The following is a 19,525-nucleotide window of genomic DNA, read 5'->3' as shown; positions in this document are numbered from 1 at the left end:
AATGAAGCAAATGGCAGAAGCAAATATTTTGTAAGAATTTATTTACTCTCTTCCAATACATTTATGGATTATTTAATCAATCAATCACCACGAAAGAGCATGCGGCCTTCGCAACCATACAAAATCGATTTCAGTCTCAGCTAGCTTTGCCACAAAGATAGCATGTGGTGATTTCATATGAAGTAGGTTTTCGATTTACTTTTCGTAGTGTTCTGTGACCCTTGTAGAGACAAGTGTAACTTTAAACGTGATGGTTCGTCCAAATGAATATGTTTTATTTAGTCGGTTTTCATCGCACAAATTAATCATGAATTCCGTTTATGTTTAAACACCTGGATGACTCGTTGAATAGGTTTTTCCCCAAGGAATAATAATCTTAGTCAGCTACTGCCTCCACCCTTCATTTTTTTTTAACAATCATTGGTACCAAAGTCATTTCTAATTTTCAACAAACCACGAAAATGCGAATATCCTTTTCATTGATATTACTGGTAGTTGTTTTAACGGGACATTTTGGCAGAGGAGGTAGGTATACAAGTTTCAGTAATCGTAAAGATCTCGAAAAGATACGATTTTGGCTGCGACATATCTATTTGGTAGCTCTGAAGTTATAATTCTGTAAGGGGAAACTCGATTATCTTCTAATTAAGATCACTTCCCGAGTATTTGTCTCCTGTGAATTCGTATATAACATGACTGATTTAACAAAGAGAAAAATTTGACATGAATAGACTACCTTTATAGATGACCAATATTTATATGCGAAACTTCGTATGAATCTAAAACCTTCAGGCAAAGAAATTTTGGAGTAATCATTTTTCTGTTGAATTCATGAGGTCCATATTTAGAGCTACATTTATCGAAAGGAAAGGATTTTACAAGAGGCCTATTTTAAGCAAACCCAATGCGCAGAGGCATAGCATGGATAGCAGTTTCTCATGGGTGTGTTGTCATCCGTCATTCATGATTTCAATAATTTCGTTTTTATGTAGGAATAATTATCCTTATCTGTTCTGTTTGACCAACCTACCATGACCCGCTAATTAACAACGGAATAGGCAAGCGGCAAAACTCGTGGATGAAATGAAATATTCACTAAGATCAAATTTGAAATTCCGAGTCTTCATGCAATTATTACTTTTTTATAACACAGCTTCCATTTTTATAGCTCTAAGTTTAATTTACGAAATTAAATGGATTAAAACTCATCTTTCATGATGGACATTAACCTAATAATTTGAATTCTAGAATGTACAAAGCGATTTATTTCTATGAGCACAGTAACGGCTTCGTCACAGCTTTCTCCACAATATTCCCCTGCGCACGCAGCTTTGTCTTCTAAAACAGCGTGGTGTCCAAAGCAAAACTTTACCGACAAAGAGTACCTGCAGGTTTGTGCCTATTCTGAATTGCTGAAGCTTAACTCTTACTTTTGGATGAACAAATGACAAAATGTTATAACTTGTAGCAATTTCAAAAGAAACTATTATTGCAAGTTTTCTTGGTAGTTCCTTCGACCTGTGGTGATAAGGTTATCATAAGTTGTATGATTGGTAAACCAACCATCGACTGAATCCCTATACACGGAATCAAAATATTGAGTCAAATTTGAATTGCCGTCATTCGGACTCACTAACCTCTCACATATGTGATAATCCTTTTGTGTCTCCATGTGAAGACGAGGCTAGTGAGTCCAGAACAATGGCAATTAAAATTGGACGCCAAATTTCGATTCGTTGCATAACTTTGAAAAATTTGGATGTTTTCTTTTAGGGCCCACTTATTAAATGTTTAATTCGCTAAAATTTCACTTGTTTCATCTCCTTAGTTTAATAATCCATTTCATGCCGAAATAAGACTGTAATCATGAATAAAAAATGCCTATCCTAAGAAAAAAAAAACCTCAATTACGTTTCAGGTTGATTTTGGTGAGCGAAAGGTTGTAAGGAAAATTCAAATAGCCGGCGAGGCGAACCCGCCTGTTAACGAAACTGCCAGGCATGTAACTAAGTACCTGATTCAAGTCAGTTCGGACGGAGGTACATATGAAGACTTTGACGCGGTAAGATTAATAAATTTTGCGGTTAACGTTTTTAGACTGAAGTGAGAAGCCGGTTATGGAAAAAAAAAAGAGGCGTGACTGTAATGCTATACTCTTCCCGGGAAAATCTTGATCCATTGTCATTGACGCCAGAAGGTCCCGCCTTTGCATTGGCTCCTGGTTTCAGGAGGCGAGATAATCTCCTGATGTGGTGCTGGTTTTTTTGAAGCCCTTAGGAGCTAGAATCGCGAGTTTGATTTTGAGAGGAATACATCCACTTTGAGCGAATTTATAGGGTATGTAGATTTAACCAATTTTCGTGAAATGTGGCCAAAAACAATTAAGGGAGTTTGAAATAGTTAAAAAGTGTCTGATTTAGTCCAAATAAAACCAAGCAGCTTTTTCTTAGAGTTTCGGTTTATTTTCAATTGAGGTGACAAAAACTATTCCGAATTCTGACATTTTTATCATGTAGCTACCGAACTTATACCGTACACATTTGAACGAGTATGTCCATATTGTCTAGTACTACAAAGGGTCGGATTTAAAAGTATTAAGAAATATATTTATCGTGGAGGTTATTATTCTTCAGTTATTTATTATAATTACCGTTTATTTCGCTTTATCTTTTTTTTTTATTATAATAGTTTTTTCTTTTCAGGTTTCAAAACCAATGGCTGAGATGGAAATAAGAACCCAATACATCCGTCTGAAGCCACTGGAATTTCATAATTTTCCCTGCATGAGGCTTGAAATTTACGGATGTAAAGGTGAGGCTGCAATGCCTGCTGGGGACACATAGTGATTGCACAACGCAAAGGTTTCGGTCTTTTTAACATTGCTTGGAAAAACTACGAGTGAAAGCAAAGCTATTAATTTATCACTCGGCTCAACTATCGCTTACAGTATTTCTTGAAATATAAAAAGATAGCAGAAATTTATTAAAACAAAAAAACAATCCAACAAAACTAAAACAAGAAGATAAACAGCATTAGAAAAGAGAGGCAACACAAAAGCAAAATACAAGATGAGCCAAAAACAAACAAACAAACAAACAAAACATAAAGCCTAAGAATGACAAAAGATAAAACCAAAGAACAAAAAAGGCAAATTAAAACAAAAAGGGAATAAAAGCAAAAACACGAAGACAGGATTGCAACAAAGTCTGAAGAAATATCAAACATAAAATATAGTGAAGAAATATCAAACATAAAATATAGTGAAGAAAGTTTTTTCCCCAGATATGATCATCAAACGAAGAATCTTACTTCCGATTTGCTATGCCCTGTTGTTATAATTCATTTATTGTTTGCCTTCAACTATACAGCAAAGGATCCTGAACTATGCAGTGAAAGCAATGGGGGCTGCTCTCAGATATGTGAGCAACGTTCTAAGTATTGTCTGTTCGGTAAATGTTACTTTAACTGCAATATCGACTTCTTGTGTACCCGATGGGTGGAATGCAAGTGTCAGCCTGGATACAAACTACTAGCAGACGGGAAGAATTGTGCTGGTAAGGTTACTATCATTTTTTCCTATTTAACATTTTTTGGGATTACATGAGGTGGGTTTTCCAAAGCTGGGTTATGATAACTCAAGGTTAGAGTGAAATGTGATTTTGCATCTAAAGGCCTTAAAAGAAAATACAGTACAATTGTTTCTGTCAGTTTAAGTGATGTTCTAAAAAGAATAACGAAAAGTTATCAGCAAATGGCTAATGAACAAAGGAATGAAGAGACCGGGATTAATTTGACCCTTGGTTGTTTGCTTATCACCCTTTCACCAACTGGACCGGGTTCAACTTTTTTTTTTCTCTTACTGTGGGTTTAAAGGATTTTTTTAGACCTCGTATCGCATCGTAGCCAATCGCATTGAGGAAAATAAGCATAGTTAATTATTGGTGTGGGACAAGGGGAAAGACTTAAGGGCTAAGCAAGGAGAGTTAAATAGAGTCTTCCCACACCAGAGACTATTTAACAATTATTCCAGGAGCGCGCGTTGGATATGAGATGATAGATAGCCAACGAGGGGCGTAGCGCCGAGTTGGTTATAATCATCTCATATCCAACAAGCACGAGTGGAAGAGTTGTTTTATTTAAAAAAACGCCCCCAAGATATTAGACAAATCTTCTCGACTTTTTTTTGTAAGAAGAAACCGGATGTTACAAGGTACAGATATTTGATTATTGTATATTGGCTCATATACCATAATGGCTTAGCCGATAAAAGGTCTTTAATTACATTATCCCATGATGATCCAGTTTTTAATAATAAACAATGGGCCATTTCCGAATTACGTTTGGTCTCTTTTTCAAAGCTAGGCCTGGTGCTCAGCCATGCGTATGAAAATGAGTTTAATTTGCATGTGAATGAAAAGTTATTACCATACGAAAGGATAAGCAGTAGGACTCGCTTTGAAAAAGAGGCTAGCTACAGGAAACTCGGGAATGGGCTATTATTTGGCTGCAATAGTTACTGCTTCTTTCTGGGTGATGTTGCTTAAAGTGACATGAATTTAATCTGCTGACATTTTAAGTGTTTCTTTTCAGCTGTCTATAAGTGCTAGAAAAGGACTAAACGAGCTTTGGAAATTAGGGAAGAATTAAAAGAGCAGATGTTGTTAAGTGTTTTCCCGTCTGAGTTTGCTTGATCTAAACTACTGTGCAGGAGATATGTAAATCACAGTGCGTTGCACTGCTTGTTAAGTTGGTTAATTGATTTTGATCAACTGAGTAATTAATAGAAGTTGATTATCACATATTGTTGTTTACTATACAATGTACTCTTTTTCAATTCAACAACAGATGTAAACGAGTGTGATACCAACAATGGCAACTGTGACCAGATTTGTGAGAATTCTAAAGGCAGTTATCAGTGCAAGTGCCGCAGCGGATTCCTAATTGACAGTGACAAGCACAAATGCAATGGTAACCGTAAAGAACAAAATATCTCAATAGGGCAATTTTCAACTGATTGTCGAAGAACCAAAACTCAATTAATCTCAGTGACAAGTAACGATAAAAGTTAACGTTATCATCAGCCAAGGAGAACTCAAAAATTAAAATATACAAATTTATTAAGTCGCGTTTTTTTATTCGGTTTGGGATCTGATTGGTAGAGTGTTTGATGCAAGTCTTCTGGACAAACTACAAATCAAAACCAAAGCGATCATCGCATTTGACACCCAATCAGAAACTGTACATTATTGCAGACTAAACTTTTTTCTTCAAAATGCAAATTTGTTAGGTCATGCATTAAATTTTTATCTTTTATTGAAGGTTTATTGAATGATTAAGATTATATATGGACGTTAAGTGACTAAAAAAATGAACGGATAATGCAAGTGAGCGAGTGAATGAGAGGAAAAGAAAGAAAGAGAGTGAGAATGTAAGTGAGTATTTGAGCAGGGTAGGTGATTTCGTTGTTGAAAAGATTATATATACCATTGGTTTACAAATCATCCTCAAGCGTTTTCGATACTCTTAGGAGAACACTTTTGAAAGCACGAACTGTATGATTCTGATTCGTTACGTGCTCTTCAATTTCAGACATAAACGAATGCAACAACAACAATGGCGGTTGCAATCAGCTTTGCAGAAATAATGTTGGAAGTTATCATTGTGAGTGCACTGTGGGATTCGAGCTTTCAGAGGATAACCATACTTGTGTCGGTAAGAGTCTTTAATCATTGTTCCTACTTCTAATTGCTTTCCATGCCAATCTCTCTCCCAAAAATTTAGCTAAGGCAAGAGCTTTAGAACACTTTACATCCCTACTTGCTATGGCGTCTCGTGTCAACGTTAAACACGTTTAAAATGAACGATAATCGATTCCTATACAGGGAACAGGCATCATTTATTGCTAAGAAGGGGGGGCAGGGTGGGGTGATTTTGAGGCAAAAATAAATTGTCGCGAAAGAAAACGAAGGGGAAATTCAAATTGACTGCAAATTAACCGAAAATGAAAAGAGGGATGGGTGGGGTTGGGGGGGGGGGGGTCATAAAATATCACAAAGCTTATGGGAGATCCATTTAAGTTTATCTTGACATAATCCAAATTCCCTTGAGCTGCCCCCCTTCTCCTAGGCGACAAATAATGATCAAATCCCTATAGCTGTCTTATTGCTTTGTATTAGATATCGATGAATGTCAAGTTAATAGTGGAGGCTGTAGTTATGGATGCCAGAATCTTCAAGGAAGATACATCTGCACTTGCCCTATCGGATTCGAGTTGGACCGATCGCAAAAGAACTGCAAAGGTATATAAATATTCAGCTCATTGATGTACATGTAAGCCCAAGGATAAAAAAGTAGGAAACTTACTCGCCTACTCGCCTTGTCGCTCGTGATTAGCAGGCTTTTCTCGCGTTATCCCAACATTCCGTGTGGCTTTATCACGTACTATTGATGGGCCCATCTTGCCTGCTCGGGATTTCCCCCTTAGATCCTGCGCAAGTAAAACATTGCGTGGAACGGACTTACAAAGTTAATAATTTTTGGATAATTTGGGCGACGGGGTCACAAAAAACGGGAGAAGACAATCAAAGAAAAAAAAATCATAAACGGGGCCTTGTGGGCTTATTATGCGCAGACACGGGTAATTGTTTTTTTTCGGCTCTCCAAATAAACAAGTAATTCCTGGTTTTATCATAAAGAAGCCTTTTTCTATATAGAAAATCCTTTATTGACCAAGCTTCTTCGTTCAAGATGGTTGGATATTATACTCGGTCTTTTTTATGTTTTTATGCACCTCAGCTTCGTATCAGTCCATAAAAACGCAAAATAGGACACGGTTAATATTCAGCAATCTTGACCGAACAAACTTGGTCAACAACGCATTTATAAAACACACGAAAACATGCTCTTCCTATCTTTAACTGTTATGGTTTGTTCATCTCGATCAGACTCCAATGAATGCTTGCTGGCCAATGGTGGTTGTGAGACTAACTGCCACAACAATAATGGCAGCTATTATTGCTCGTGTAACTATGGCTTTGAATTATACGATAATTACAGATGTCGAGGTAAGAAGTAGTAAATATGAGGATTATATTGCAATGTATGGCAAGTGAAGGATTACTCACCTTTGGCATCAAGTGGTTATAAGCATACGTTCGATGAAAATATGGGTTTCCTAAGCAGTATCGGAGGACAAGAAAACAACAACAACAACAAAACGAAACAGAACGAAGCAGGAGCCTTATCCGTTTTTGATTCACCCGCTACAGTTAAAAATATCTTTTCAACAATGTAAGGAAGGTGGGTCCATGACCTGCCTAAACTCTCCAATAAATTCATTTATTGAAAGTCCTGGCAACTAAAAGTCCTGGCCCCAGGTCATATTTGGAATTAAAATGTAAATAGGCAGATTTTGGCCCCCTAACCACTCCATTATGTTACTTTAAGTGATAGTTGTATCATAGAACTTTTGAAAACTCTTGAAATCGCCCTCTTGAAGGAAACAAGAATAGGTTTACAAACCCTTTAAGTTACCACAGTCTTCGAGAAACAGCACCCACCTCCTCAATTTATCGTAACTTTTTATAGTTAGACCTGGATTGTATTTCTCATATTTTGTTTCCAAACGGAATAATTATCATTCCTATCTTTCCCTACATTCCTTTTATCAAGGCGATGAGCCAAACGTGCAGTGCAATTGATGGTTTACGTTACTTAATGTTTAACGTGATATGTACTTATAGACATTGACGAATGCTCTCGAAATATTGACCAATGTAACGACACCTCTACAAGCTGCCGAAATTATCAAGGAAGATACGAATGTCCTTGCAAGAGTGGCTTCAAATACAAACAAGGAGACTCCTACAATTGTGACTGTAAGTGCTAACACTCATGCTCTTGTTGGATTGAGTTTGAATCAAGCGTTGAAAGTGATCCAAAATTTGATTTAATTGACTTCATTTTGCTCTCTCATTGGCTAAAAGCAACAAAGACGGAAATAATGCATTTCACCTTTTCGACCAATGCATTACTGGAAGACCGATTCGTAATCTTGGAACTTTCATCTACCTGCCCTTAGCCGGCTTAGTACAGTGTATCAAAACATTGATCATTAGCTCGCTTTGCTTCCTTTCGTAATCTTATTTGCTCTTCCCTTAACCAGAGGGAAGGCAGCTTTATCTTCTTTTATTGAGTACATGTACCCTATACGAATGGTCTTTTAACGTTTCTCAGAAATGTGGAATGACTTTTTGCGTTCTCCTCGTAAAGAACTAAAACTATTTTTGATTTTAAATAAACACCACTTTTCGATTGAGTTTCACAAAAGCAAAACCAAAGTGATCACAACGGCTATTTTGAAATGTAAAATAAAGGAAAAACCTTAAGAGGTAATAAGAACTCAAAGTAAAACCGACCAAACTGCCTAAAGCGCGGGAAAATGCGAGCGACCGAGTCGTCATTGATCTTAATTTTGCCTCAGGATACAAAATAAGTAGAGAGTAACACATAGCCAAAAAATGCCATTACCAGAACCAAGTACTCTCGGTTTTTTCCGCAAAAAATCTTGAAATGAGAATGGTGAATGCTTTGTCATTCATTCATCGACCAAACAGAGTGTTGCAAAAGACAGGCGGTATGTCAGCGGCTGATTGGCGAAGTCAAACACCCCTAAAAATTCATAATTTTATACTTGTGAATTTGCGGCTTTTCTCAGGGCTAGAAATCCTTGTGAAACGTCGCATTTATGTAATAAAATGTTTTCGTTTCTTTTGTAGACATCACTTGCCCAGCCCTGTTGGAGTCTATGGGCACATCTGTGAGTCCTAAGTCCCAATGCTTAGTCGTCGGCGGCAGGAAAGTGAATGAGACATGCAAGTTTAGTTGTAGCGATGGCTACGAGCTTCCAGATCCTAATAAAGACACCCTCACCTGTATAGAAACGGGTTCATGGGATGCTCCTATCATAAACTGCCAACGTAGGTCTCGAAGTATAATTTTTAGTGTTAAAATGTCGACTGGGAATGTAGGGATGCATAAGAGGTTTGATGTTAATAGTGCACAGCTAAATTAAACGGAAGTAATTTGCCATTCCTGGCTGTTTCTTTTTTTCTAAGAGTGTTTCTTTCATGGTGGGAGTAGTTGTTTATTTTGTTTAGTTTGTTTTCATTTGCCATATACTTTATACATTTTTTTTCTAATTATTTTAAATTAGTAGCAGCAGAAGCAGCAGCAGCAGTAGAAGTAGTAGTAGTAGTAGTAGTAGTAGTAGTAGTAGCAGTAGTAGTATTAGTAGTAGTAGTGTATTAGTTAATCCTGTTATAGCTACTCTTAAATATTAATGCGCTTCAGTCTTAAAGGTCAAGCAACTAATACTTAGTTCAATTAACTTGAGTAAAGGCTATTCGCCTATAGAAATAATAAATGAGGGCTGGTTATTTACACAAGGTCTAACCCAAACCATGTTTTTACGCAAGCGGTGGGTCTCAAGTATTCTCTTTAAGAGAGTTGATTTTTAATGAAATGGATGTCCTTCTTGACACTGTTCACAACAATGTATGTTCAGAAAAATAAATTTAACTAAATCAAACCAGATTGTTTGGAGCGCAGTTTTTTTTTTAAATAAAGGCAACAGTTTGATGAAATAAACGGTCATTATGAAAAAAAATGGTTTTCATGCTCATACTCGTGGAAATAAACGAGTAGAAAAATCATGGCCTATTTCTTTCTTTAACTTGTTTGCTTGTTTGTTTGTTTGTTTTTTTTTATGGTTCGTAGGAAAACATGTTATATTCTAGAACAGATATATATAGTGCAGATCATTTATATATGAAATAAATTCATGTGGAATGTCAGAAGTCATGCACACATTAGGTGTTCTCCTGGCATGAAATTATACTTGGGAGAATGTATTCTATTCTATTGCTTACGTAGCATCTTTTCTATCCAGGCGTAACATGTCCAGCCCTACCCCCTATAGGAAACGGGGAACTACTTCCGAGCATTTGCCCAATTTCTGGAAATAGTTTTGGCAGCAGTTGCGTTTACAGTTGCGATTCCGGTTACAGATTGACCGGTGTGGGTACGAAAACATGCCAAGCGAATGGACAGTGGGACGACCAAACTACACCAAGTTGTAATAAAGGTAAATACGCTAACGGCAAAGGGGAAGAAGGCTAAGCAATGTTCTAAAATTTCTAGATGGATATTTATCCATAGTAAATTGGTTTTATCAACTGGGTTGATAGTGTAAATTGCCCGCCGTCATTCGCTCTGACTAAGGGCTAAAGCTCGAAACGTCAGCTTTTAAACCCTTACGGTACACAGTTGATAAAATCAAATTACCTTGTTATCCCCGCTGACGCAGCACCACAGTTTCTTTAAAAACTTACCCCTTCTATTATTTCTATTTATAGATTTGCTAGTTGGTTTGTTTTCGTGATTTTTCCTATTTTGCCTTTTTTATTTGCTTTAATGCGCTTAAGCGCAACTCGTCAAAAGATCAGTTTTTTACAATGCTATTGGTTTTGCTGCTGTTGTATAATATGGTGATTTATTTTGTAGACTATCCCAAGCCATGGATCACTTGCCCTGCAGACATCGTTGCAGTTCTTGCACCAAACACTAAGGAACACAATATCACTGGGTTGCTCGGTCAACCTCAGTCTAATGTCAAAGATATCCAGATGTTTCCAGAAAAGTACCGAAGCAGTATGTTGTTCCCATCGGGATCAACCATGCTTACTTATGTCGCCAGTAACGAAATCGGTGAAACTGCGAATTGTACCACAGTTGTGACCATACAAGGCAAGAAAGCTTCAAATTTTTTTCTTTGCGAAGTTACTGTTTCAGGAAATCCGGAGAAAGAACCTTCTTTACTCCGCCCTCTGAAAGACTCACATACCTCTCTCTTTTCCCCTTTTCTCAGATCAACAAAAACCAACCATTACATACTGCACGGAAGATGTATATGTAGCTGTATCAGGTTCGGAAGCTCCCATTACATGGCCAGAGCCAAGCTTTACAGACAACGTCGGGGTTGTAAAAGTGACCTCGACAAAGAAGCCTGGCGACACGTTTCAAATTGGATCGTATACGGTACTCTATGAAGCGTTTGACGCCGCGGGGAATAAAGAGGGCTGCTCTTTCGTAGTGAAACTGACGCGTGAGTCTCTGTAACCATTATTATTTCTGTTATTGTTTTTGTTTTCAATTTGCGTTGTTTCAAAAGTTTTGAAATCATAAAATTACACTATCAGCTTGTAAACAAAACGGATTGGTTTCGAGTGCTATCACTTACTTCTCTTTACTCAAAATTTTGATTTTGAAATATAACTTCGGACCCAATAGGTTACCACGACGTTCGAGAAATGGGCCCCCTTGTCTAACTTTTATTCACTTGCAGGGAAGAAGTGTGAAGAACCAAACGAACAGCCTGACAATGGGAAATTGGACTGCAAAACATTCGGAGACTACATTTACTGTTCAGTCATATGTAACGCTGACAAACAGTTGTTCAAGTACACTTTTGGGTCAAGCTGCAATCCAAGTTCGTTGATATGGACACCCCAAGAGGTTGTAATCGACTGTGTTGGTAAGAACAATAAGAGAGGGCTTAAATAACGCCTTAAAGTTCTTTGTACGCAGTGCAGAGATACCAATCTTAGATCAATCAAGCTGGTCCAGCCCTTGGATGGCAGGGCAGCAAATGAGATTGCAGTAAACTCATACACAACCCTAAATGCCTATTAATCAGACTTACAGCGATGTAGCGCATCCGCTTTAAACTGTAGATATCTCAACCCCTATATAAAATTAAAGCTTATATCAGACTGTAACAAAAATTTTGTCGAACTTTTTACGACTTCTAAATGCGAGCGCTTGAATCACCTTTTGAACGTTACATGTCAAAAAGAATTTTTGTTTTTCGCTTATTTGATGTGTTCCTCCGTTTCCGGGGCCAAAGCGCTAAAAAAACGTATCTGCGATTTACCATATTCAATTTTAGTGAAAAGTTACAGAACATTTTTGACATAGGATGAAAACAATGTGGAGTGATCGTAAAAAAATCGCTATTGAAAAAAAAAGTATTTAGAAATAAAAAAACTGTTTTTGACACGTTTTTGCTGCTTAGATGTAAAACTAGCCACCTGTCAAAATTTGAGAGCAATCGAACAAATTCCATTTGACTTGTAGCTCTTCAAAGGTGATTCGGGCGCTCGCATTTAGAAGTCGTGGAAAACTCGACAATTAATTTTTTTTCAAAATTTTTGGTATAATCTGATAGCCAGTCCTACAAGCTTTAATATGATATAGGGGTTTAGATATCTACAGTTTAAACCGGACGCGCTATCGCTTGCACGCGAGACACCCCTGAAGGTGGACGGTAACCTTAAGTCAAAATTCTTGTGGATGAAATTAGGCAGTAATAATGTGGGAACCTCGCGTTAAATAATGAATTATCATCAATACTCCTTGTTCGATGGTTTAACAGATATATGTCCGGAGATGTTGCGAGTTCCGTATCATTTTTCAGAGACCCGTAGCGTCGAGAAGAAAAAAAAAAACATAATATACTCACAATCTATAGAATGTGATGCAGTAACATATTTTCTGCGTTCCATTTCCCTAAAATGGTAAAATGATGTAAACATGGAACATCAATTATGGGTATTACATCGCAACTTCTGCTTACTGGATAGCACCAAACTAAGTATGACTCTAATATAAACGGAAAAAAAAGCGTCAGTGTTGCTACTGTATGATACCGCTGACTTTGTATTACTGCTGTTTGCCTCATCAGACTTTGTCACCATGCCTTCAAATACATCGTGCCCTTCTCAGACAATTCCGCAGCCCTCCCTGATAGGTGTAAAAAATCCACTTCAGCCATGCGGTAGGTCATTATAATAGGCCTTAAGTCTTGGATATACAATGAATTGGATGGAATAGGCACTTTCCTGTGATACTTTCTGTACTTCTCCGAGAGCACTTTTCAATCAATTCAGACTTTACGATATATTTCTACTGTGTGTCAGCGGACACGATCCAGGGTGCGAGCTCGTAAAAATGAGACAAATTTCCTTTGTGTTCCGACACAAATCAAAGACGAAAATTAGCCCTCTAAAAAACCTATCAGTCACAGACAGTGCCACTGTCGGTCTCATCAAGTTACGATTGAAAATATCATTCCATTCGACCTTATTTTTCCCGTAATACCTGAAAATTTTCAGTTAAATGTCCTCGAGGAATGAAATACGAGGGGTCACAAAAAGACTGCATACCATGCTCTATCGGTTACACGAGTAAACAGGAATCAAGCCTGAGTTGCATCAAGTGTCCAGAAAAAAAAAGCACCAGAAAGGAGGGATCGAAAACATGCGAAGGTAAGCATAATAGTTTGGGTGTTAGTGCTATAGTTATTGCTGTTCTTTCTCTTTCTTCCTTGAATACTTGCTTGTCTGTTTGTTTTCCTAGTTCTTCAGTTCTTCAGCTGCTTTGGTTTTTCCTGAACTCATTATTGATTTATTGAATCACCGATTTGTATAGATTGCTTTAGTTATTGCAGACTGTTATATAAATGCATCATAGTCACTACTGACAATGTTTTCATCAATGTTGCTTTCGCTGTGGAGCTATTGATAATATTCTTTGGAACTTCTGTCTTTCTGTCAAGATCTTTGCGACAAAGGGAAGTCATCAGGAGATGGGTTCGATTCTCCTGACAAACATACGTGTCATCTTTGCAACATTGGATTCTATCAAGATCAATATGGCGCCACACAGTGCAAGCAATGCCCGAATGGACTCACTACAATTTCGAAGGGATCAACCTCCTTGGGTGACTGTGGAGGTAACAGCGATCAAATCTATTTGTTTCTGAAGCCATTAGGTAGCTTTCTCAGTTAAAGTTATTTTGAAACATGATGTTACTCAGTGACAACGGCATATTGGGAAAAACAGAAGTACAAGTGCTCGCAAAAAGAGTCGAACCTATGCGACTTTACAATAATTATTTAGGATGCTCTACCACAGAGCTGTAGGAGACTCAGCGCAGGCTAGGTTGTTTAACTGAGTCCATGGCGACGAATTTTCTGCATACTGCTAGAATAGGGATGTTGGGATGTTGTTGTTGCAGTCACTACTTTTCCCTTGGCCTCTCTTTCACTTCATAAACCCACTTCCATTTCTTAGTAATGATCTCTTTTACCCCCTATGAATTTTTTTCCCCCTTGTCTGTACCCTACTGGCGGAATAGACACAAACAGGTGATATGATTATCAAATTAAAACGCTACTATTATTATCTTTCTAGTAACAGCAACAATTTCTTCCTTTGGACCTCCTACCATGATCGTCGATGTGGCTGAAAATGGCAAAGTTGAATTTCAGTGTATGGCGTCTGGAACACCGGAACCTACATTCGTAGTAAAAAAGACAAACCCAGTACCAGGTGTGATGTGAGAGCTTGAGTCGAATGATTTTTTTGGCATACCTAAACAACTGACGTAGCTTATATAGAATAACATTACTAAGAGCAGTATCAACCAACCACATCATTGCCCAGCCAACTGCTTTGAATGACAACCCAAATCAAAACAATTACCATTTTACACAATTTTCAGTCCAACATAGACGCGATGACTGAGGTCTGAGTACGAAGTTGATTGACACTGAATCAGCGTTGAATCCTGTTCATACGAAACCTGTTATGGAGAGTGTTTTAAAGAAATGTTAAAAATAGCTCTGCTATGAAATTTATCTGAAGAACTTAATTGTGCGGTAATATCGCTTATTTTCAGATGGTTTCGGAGGGTCTGTCAGTGTAGAGGATATCAAGTCAGGTGATGCCGTGACCGGTGTACGCTACATAATTCTCAGTGCGACAGAACATGACGCTGGACTATACTTCTGCACTGCCACCAACAAGTTTGGATCAGATACGAAGCAACTCACTTTGAACGTTCAAATTTCCGGTGGAAGTGGATTAGGTAATAAAGTTCAGCATAAAGACCATGGAATGAAAGTTATAAAATAATTCGATCTTATTTTTATCTATAATTTTTTTTTGTATTTTTTGTTGCTACTTTCTGTTGTTTTGAGTTCGTTTGATTCTTTGTTTATTTTTTATGTTGAAATCGCAGACGTTCAAAATGGATTGAAATGCACCAGTCCCAAATGACCTGGGAAAAGACCTTTTATCAACTATCCAGGGTTTAAAAAAAGATGGTTTTAAATTCAAATCTCGATACAGCGTTTATAAGGATCGTCCTCGGACTAAACAAAACAAACTTTTGTCTCTCAGTCCAAACCCTGAATACACCCTAAGACGTAAGTGCCCGGGACGAGGCATTTACTTGATAATTGTGTGGAAAAAAGTGTGAAAACTGTAAAATATTTCGTTTCTATTTAAAAATAATGTGCGAAGATTTCAAACTTCTCGAATTGGAAAGTTTTAGCCTTCGCCATGAATCTTAGACTTCCTTTCTGGAAGATTTGAAACATTATTCTTACTGCCTTAATTATCAACTTTTGGTGAGTAGATAATTTAGTAATATCAACTAGCTTCAAACTGTAAATTGGCTACCATAAAGAGTAAGAAAGCTTACGTTTAGAGCGTTAGCCCTTCGTCAGAGCGAAAGACGAAAGGCTAACGCTCGAAACGTCAGATTTTTAACTCTTTACTGTGGCCAATTTACAATTTCAACTTAGTTGATATTACCAACTTACCTTGTTACCCCCACTGACGCAGCACCACAGTTTCTTTAGAAACTTACCCCCTTTATTCATTTGGTCACTAGACATTGTTTTATGAATCCCGATCGACAACAGCCTTAAAAACCTCATGCTCATCACCCAATTTCAGTGAAGCTCTAGAATCGGGACATCAGCACACATCCATTTAAAACGCATCCTCAGTTCTCTGATTAGTAGATCATAGTCAGTTATGCCAACATGGAAATTTATCGTTTACATTGGATGTTCTGAGATCCCCTTTGTGTAAACAATGTGTTGTCCATGATAAGCTAGTTTCTGTTTTCTTTTTTCTCCTCAAGGAGTTTGACTGCTTGGAAGAAATATTGTTACGTAAAGCAACGGTACAAAACAAGTCACTGGAGTGACACAGGGATTTCCTTTATTTAGTTTTAGAATCTTACTTTAACCCATTGTGAGTTCAGTGTATTCTGAACCATTATAGTTTGTGTTGTGACAAATCAAGGATCACCAAACAAAATAAATTTGATAAAGCGGGATTAGTTATGTCTTTCATTCAAATAAATGGTGGAAAGGAGAGAGAGGAGAATGTGCGCGATTTTGTTTTAAGTTTCCCTGTCTGAGAAAGTGTTCCCGGGGCCAAAAGTGGTGGTCAACCGATTCGGCTCATACTTGGTACAAAAGTTGAGTGTGATAAGATATTTCGAAAGCCACTTTGGCTCACTTCTCTGACTGTTTGTTCTGGAGTTTCGGGGGTCCCTAATTTGTGGCCTGTGGAGCACCAGAAAGTCATCCTTCTAGTTGGCATTTTGAAAGTGCTATAAAACTCCACTGGTATTTTGTGCTGCCAAACGAATTTGACTATGAACTCTACTATAGTGGACCTTTTACTTCATAATTATAACTTTGCTCTCAAGTGATTAGACAGAGAGTGCCCTGGGGCTAAAGTCAGGTCAAATTTGAGGTCAAAACCATTATCCAAAATTGCCATTTTTCAAAAAACCATTACACTCGCCTGCCTGCTTGCATAACTTTCATACCAAATCTCTCCATGCCCCTCTAAGGCCAAGCAAAATGGAGTTTTGAACATAATTCATGCTATAAACAGTCCAAATTCTTGACATAAGGACTTTATTTTGTATTGGGTGAGTGAAAATGAAACACTAAAGCCAATCAAGTGTCATTATCTAGATGCTTTAAGAAGGCCTCTGATTAGCACTACATACATCCGGGTTTAGCAAATATAGGTAATTTTTTCTTTTTGAACCTAGTACCCTTCATTTAGCACAAATGGTGATATCCTCACCTATATATGACAATATTTTTTAGTGATGCTTGAATTTCCTCTGATTTATATTTTTCAGGTCATATTTCCATACATACTATAGCCACAAGCATGCAAAGTCTCTATATTTTGTCGGACCCATTTATTGATGCAATATGAAGTGAGCTTAACGAAAACGATCTTTAACAGACGATCTATGGTTAAACTTTTGATAGCCTTGCTAGCTCTAGTAAATACGCATGACGGCATCAGTAAAAGAGCAGGATGATACATACAAGTTGTAGTGAGTAGCGTCCTGGCGACTTGTGATCCATCCGATTTCCCTGGTACGTTAGAAGTTACTAAATCAAATCATCCGACAGTAATTGAGAAATCCAAAGTTAGAAGAGCTAGAGAATAAATATTTTGTGTTGCAGTTTATGTGAAACATGCCTCTCAACACCTCGAGATGCGACTGTTATTATATCGACTAGCCCACCATGTTGGACGTGAGAGTGAGAGGACTGGACCAAGTAGAGGAGTCACGCAACCTTCACTGAGTTTTGAGTAACGCAAGTTTATCGACCATCACTTGCGGTAATCACAGGAATTTGCTAACTGTAGAAGAGGTTCGAAATACTAAGGCTTAGGATTAGCACTACCTATAATTTGAACGTAGAAAAACTCGCACGATGACAGTAGTTGACTGAATTTTTTCTTTTGCAACACCTTGACTAATCTTCCCTTGGCAAAGAGTTCGCGAAAGTTGAAATCTTCATACAAAAGAGAATTGGAAAGCAACCAAACTATTTCTGAAACGTGTGTCCTAAATCCTCTTCATAGGGAAAAAAATTTAAGGAAAATCTTTTTTGGACGGGAAGTTGAGAGGACCGCTCTTAGCGAGAGTGGCACTTGAAAAGCCACCTGCTACATTTATGCACGTATATGAGCCATTTCTTATATTTTGAATTACCTGTACTTGTAGCTTTGGTATCACCCGGTCTTCCTCTCGCCCGATGCACCTGACCCGTTGTACTTGTGTTTTAACCAAACAGTCATGTCAATATCGCGATGATCATTTATCCTTCCAAAGGAAGAAAGCGCCATGATCATTTATCCTTCCAAAGGAAGAAAGCGCCATCGTAAAATTATCCTGAAACTTCTCATCGCTACACTTTAAATAACTGATAAGGACATTAAAATTTACGCTTGAATAGGGGGAAGGGTGGAAACTCGGTCCAATCCTAATACTCTCACGTCCAAAATGGTGGGCCCTATTGGCATCATCGCATGTCTCGTGTGGAATATTTCATTTAAACAACAACAATAATTTTTTTGTCATCCACCTCTTCTGACTGTGGATTCCCTCTTTGTTGGATAGTTCCATTTATTCAGTTCTAAAGTACTTAAGTTCTCTGGTGGATCACAAGTCGCCAGGACGGTGCTCACTGCGGCACGAAAGCTGGTCATATTGGCGTAGTGATGTGTATTTGCGAGAGCTATTCAGCCTATTCAAAGGCCAGACGTGAATCGTCTTTTAACAATCGTTTTATTCTTAGCTTAATGGTTAAGGCCGGGCTAAGGTCACTTTATTTTCAAGTAAAAAACGGCCTGACAAAATATAGAGACTTTGTATGCTTGGAGTATGATACGTATGGAAATATGGCCTAGCAAAAATGGATCAGAGAAAATTCAAGCATCTTTAAAAAACATAGTTATATCTAGGTCAGAACATCATCATTTGTGCTCTGTGATGGGTACAAGGTTTTCATTTATTACTTTACTTTATTTTGCTAACCACTAGGTGTTTGTAGCGCTAATCAGAGGCCCTCTTAGCGCATTTGTAAGCTATGAGTTGAGGTGATTCTAGATAACGACACTGATTTGGCTTTTATGTTTCACTTTCACTCACCTAATACAAAATTAAGGCCTTATATCAAGAATTTGGTCTATCAATAGCATGAATTATGCTCAAAACTCCATTTTGCTTGGCCTTAGAGGGGCATGGAGAGTTTGTGCCAAAAACCTAACAAATCTTAATAAAGCAAATTTTTCTCAATTGATTTTGATAATTGGGTCACTAAAGTACATACTGGATTTGGTATGAAATTTATGCAAGAAGGCAGGTTAGTGTAATGGTTTTTTGAAAACTGGCAGTTTTGGGTAATGATTTTTACCTCAAATTTGACTTAGCTTTAGCCCCAGGCTCCTCTCTGTCTAATCACTTGAGAAAAATTAAGTTATAGTTATGAAATAAAAGGCCCACTATAGTAAAGTTCATGGTATTGTATTGTATTGTATTGTAATCTTTATTTAGACACGATCAATTCATCAGCCTATAAAAATACATATCACATACTCTAAGATATTTAAAATTAAAACTACATACTATAACACTAAAGCTGTTTTCCGTGAATGCCGTGCGTTAGACTTAAAGAATGCCATTGATCTTACGTTTAAATAACCCCAGAGACTATGTGTTCCTTATATCGCGTGGTAAACTGTTCCATAATGTGGCGCCACTGCTCAAATTCGTTTGGCAGCACAA

General features: G+C 37.6%; 1 protein-coding gene across 1 annotated transcript; it reads left to right on the top strand.

The window, feature by feature from the left end:
• The first annotated feature begins 367 nt into the window (after positions 1 to 367).
• On the top strand, positions 368 to 16,252 carry LOC111340685 (uncharacterized). Its single transcript, XM_022947570.2, has 21 exons — positions 368 to 525; positions 1,249 to 1,391; positions 1,919 to 2,062; positions 2,703 to 2,811; positions 3,369 to 3,554; positions 4,846 to 4,968; positions 5,590 to 5,712; positions 6,177 to 6,299; positions 6,945 to 7,064; positions 7,743 to 7,877; positions 8,778 to 8,978; positions 9,950 to 10,144; positions 10,564 to 10,806; positions 10,928 to 11,164; positions 11,405 to 11,593; positions 12,803 to 12,895; positions 13,233 to 13,385; positions 13,676 to 13,852; positions 14,314 to 14,451; positions 14,801 to 14,989; positions 16,055 to 16,252. The coding sequence occupies exons 1-21, from the start codon at positions 462 to 464 to the stop codon at positions 16,060 to 16,062; spliced, it is 3,093 nt and encodes a 1,030-aa protein (XP_022803305.2). The 5' UTR covers positions 368 to 461; the 3' UTR covers positions 16,063 to 16,252.
• Positions 16,253 to 19,525: the final 3,273 nt, after the last annotated feature.

Source organism: Stylophora pistillata, chromosome 9, assembly GCF_964205215.1.
Source record: "Stylophora pistillata chromosome 9, jaStyPist1.2, whole genome shotgun sequence".
In the NCBI taxonomy this organism is placed as follows: domain Eukaryota; kingdom Metazoa; phylum Cnidaria; class Anthozoa; order Scleractinia; family Pocilloporidae; genus Stylophora; species Stylophora pistillata.
This window is presented reverse-complemented; position numbering and strand designations above follow the sequence as displayed.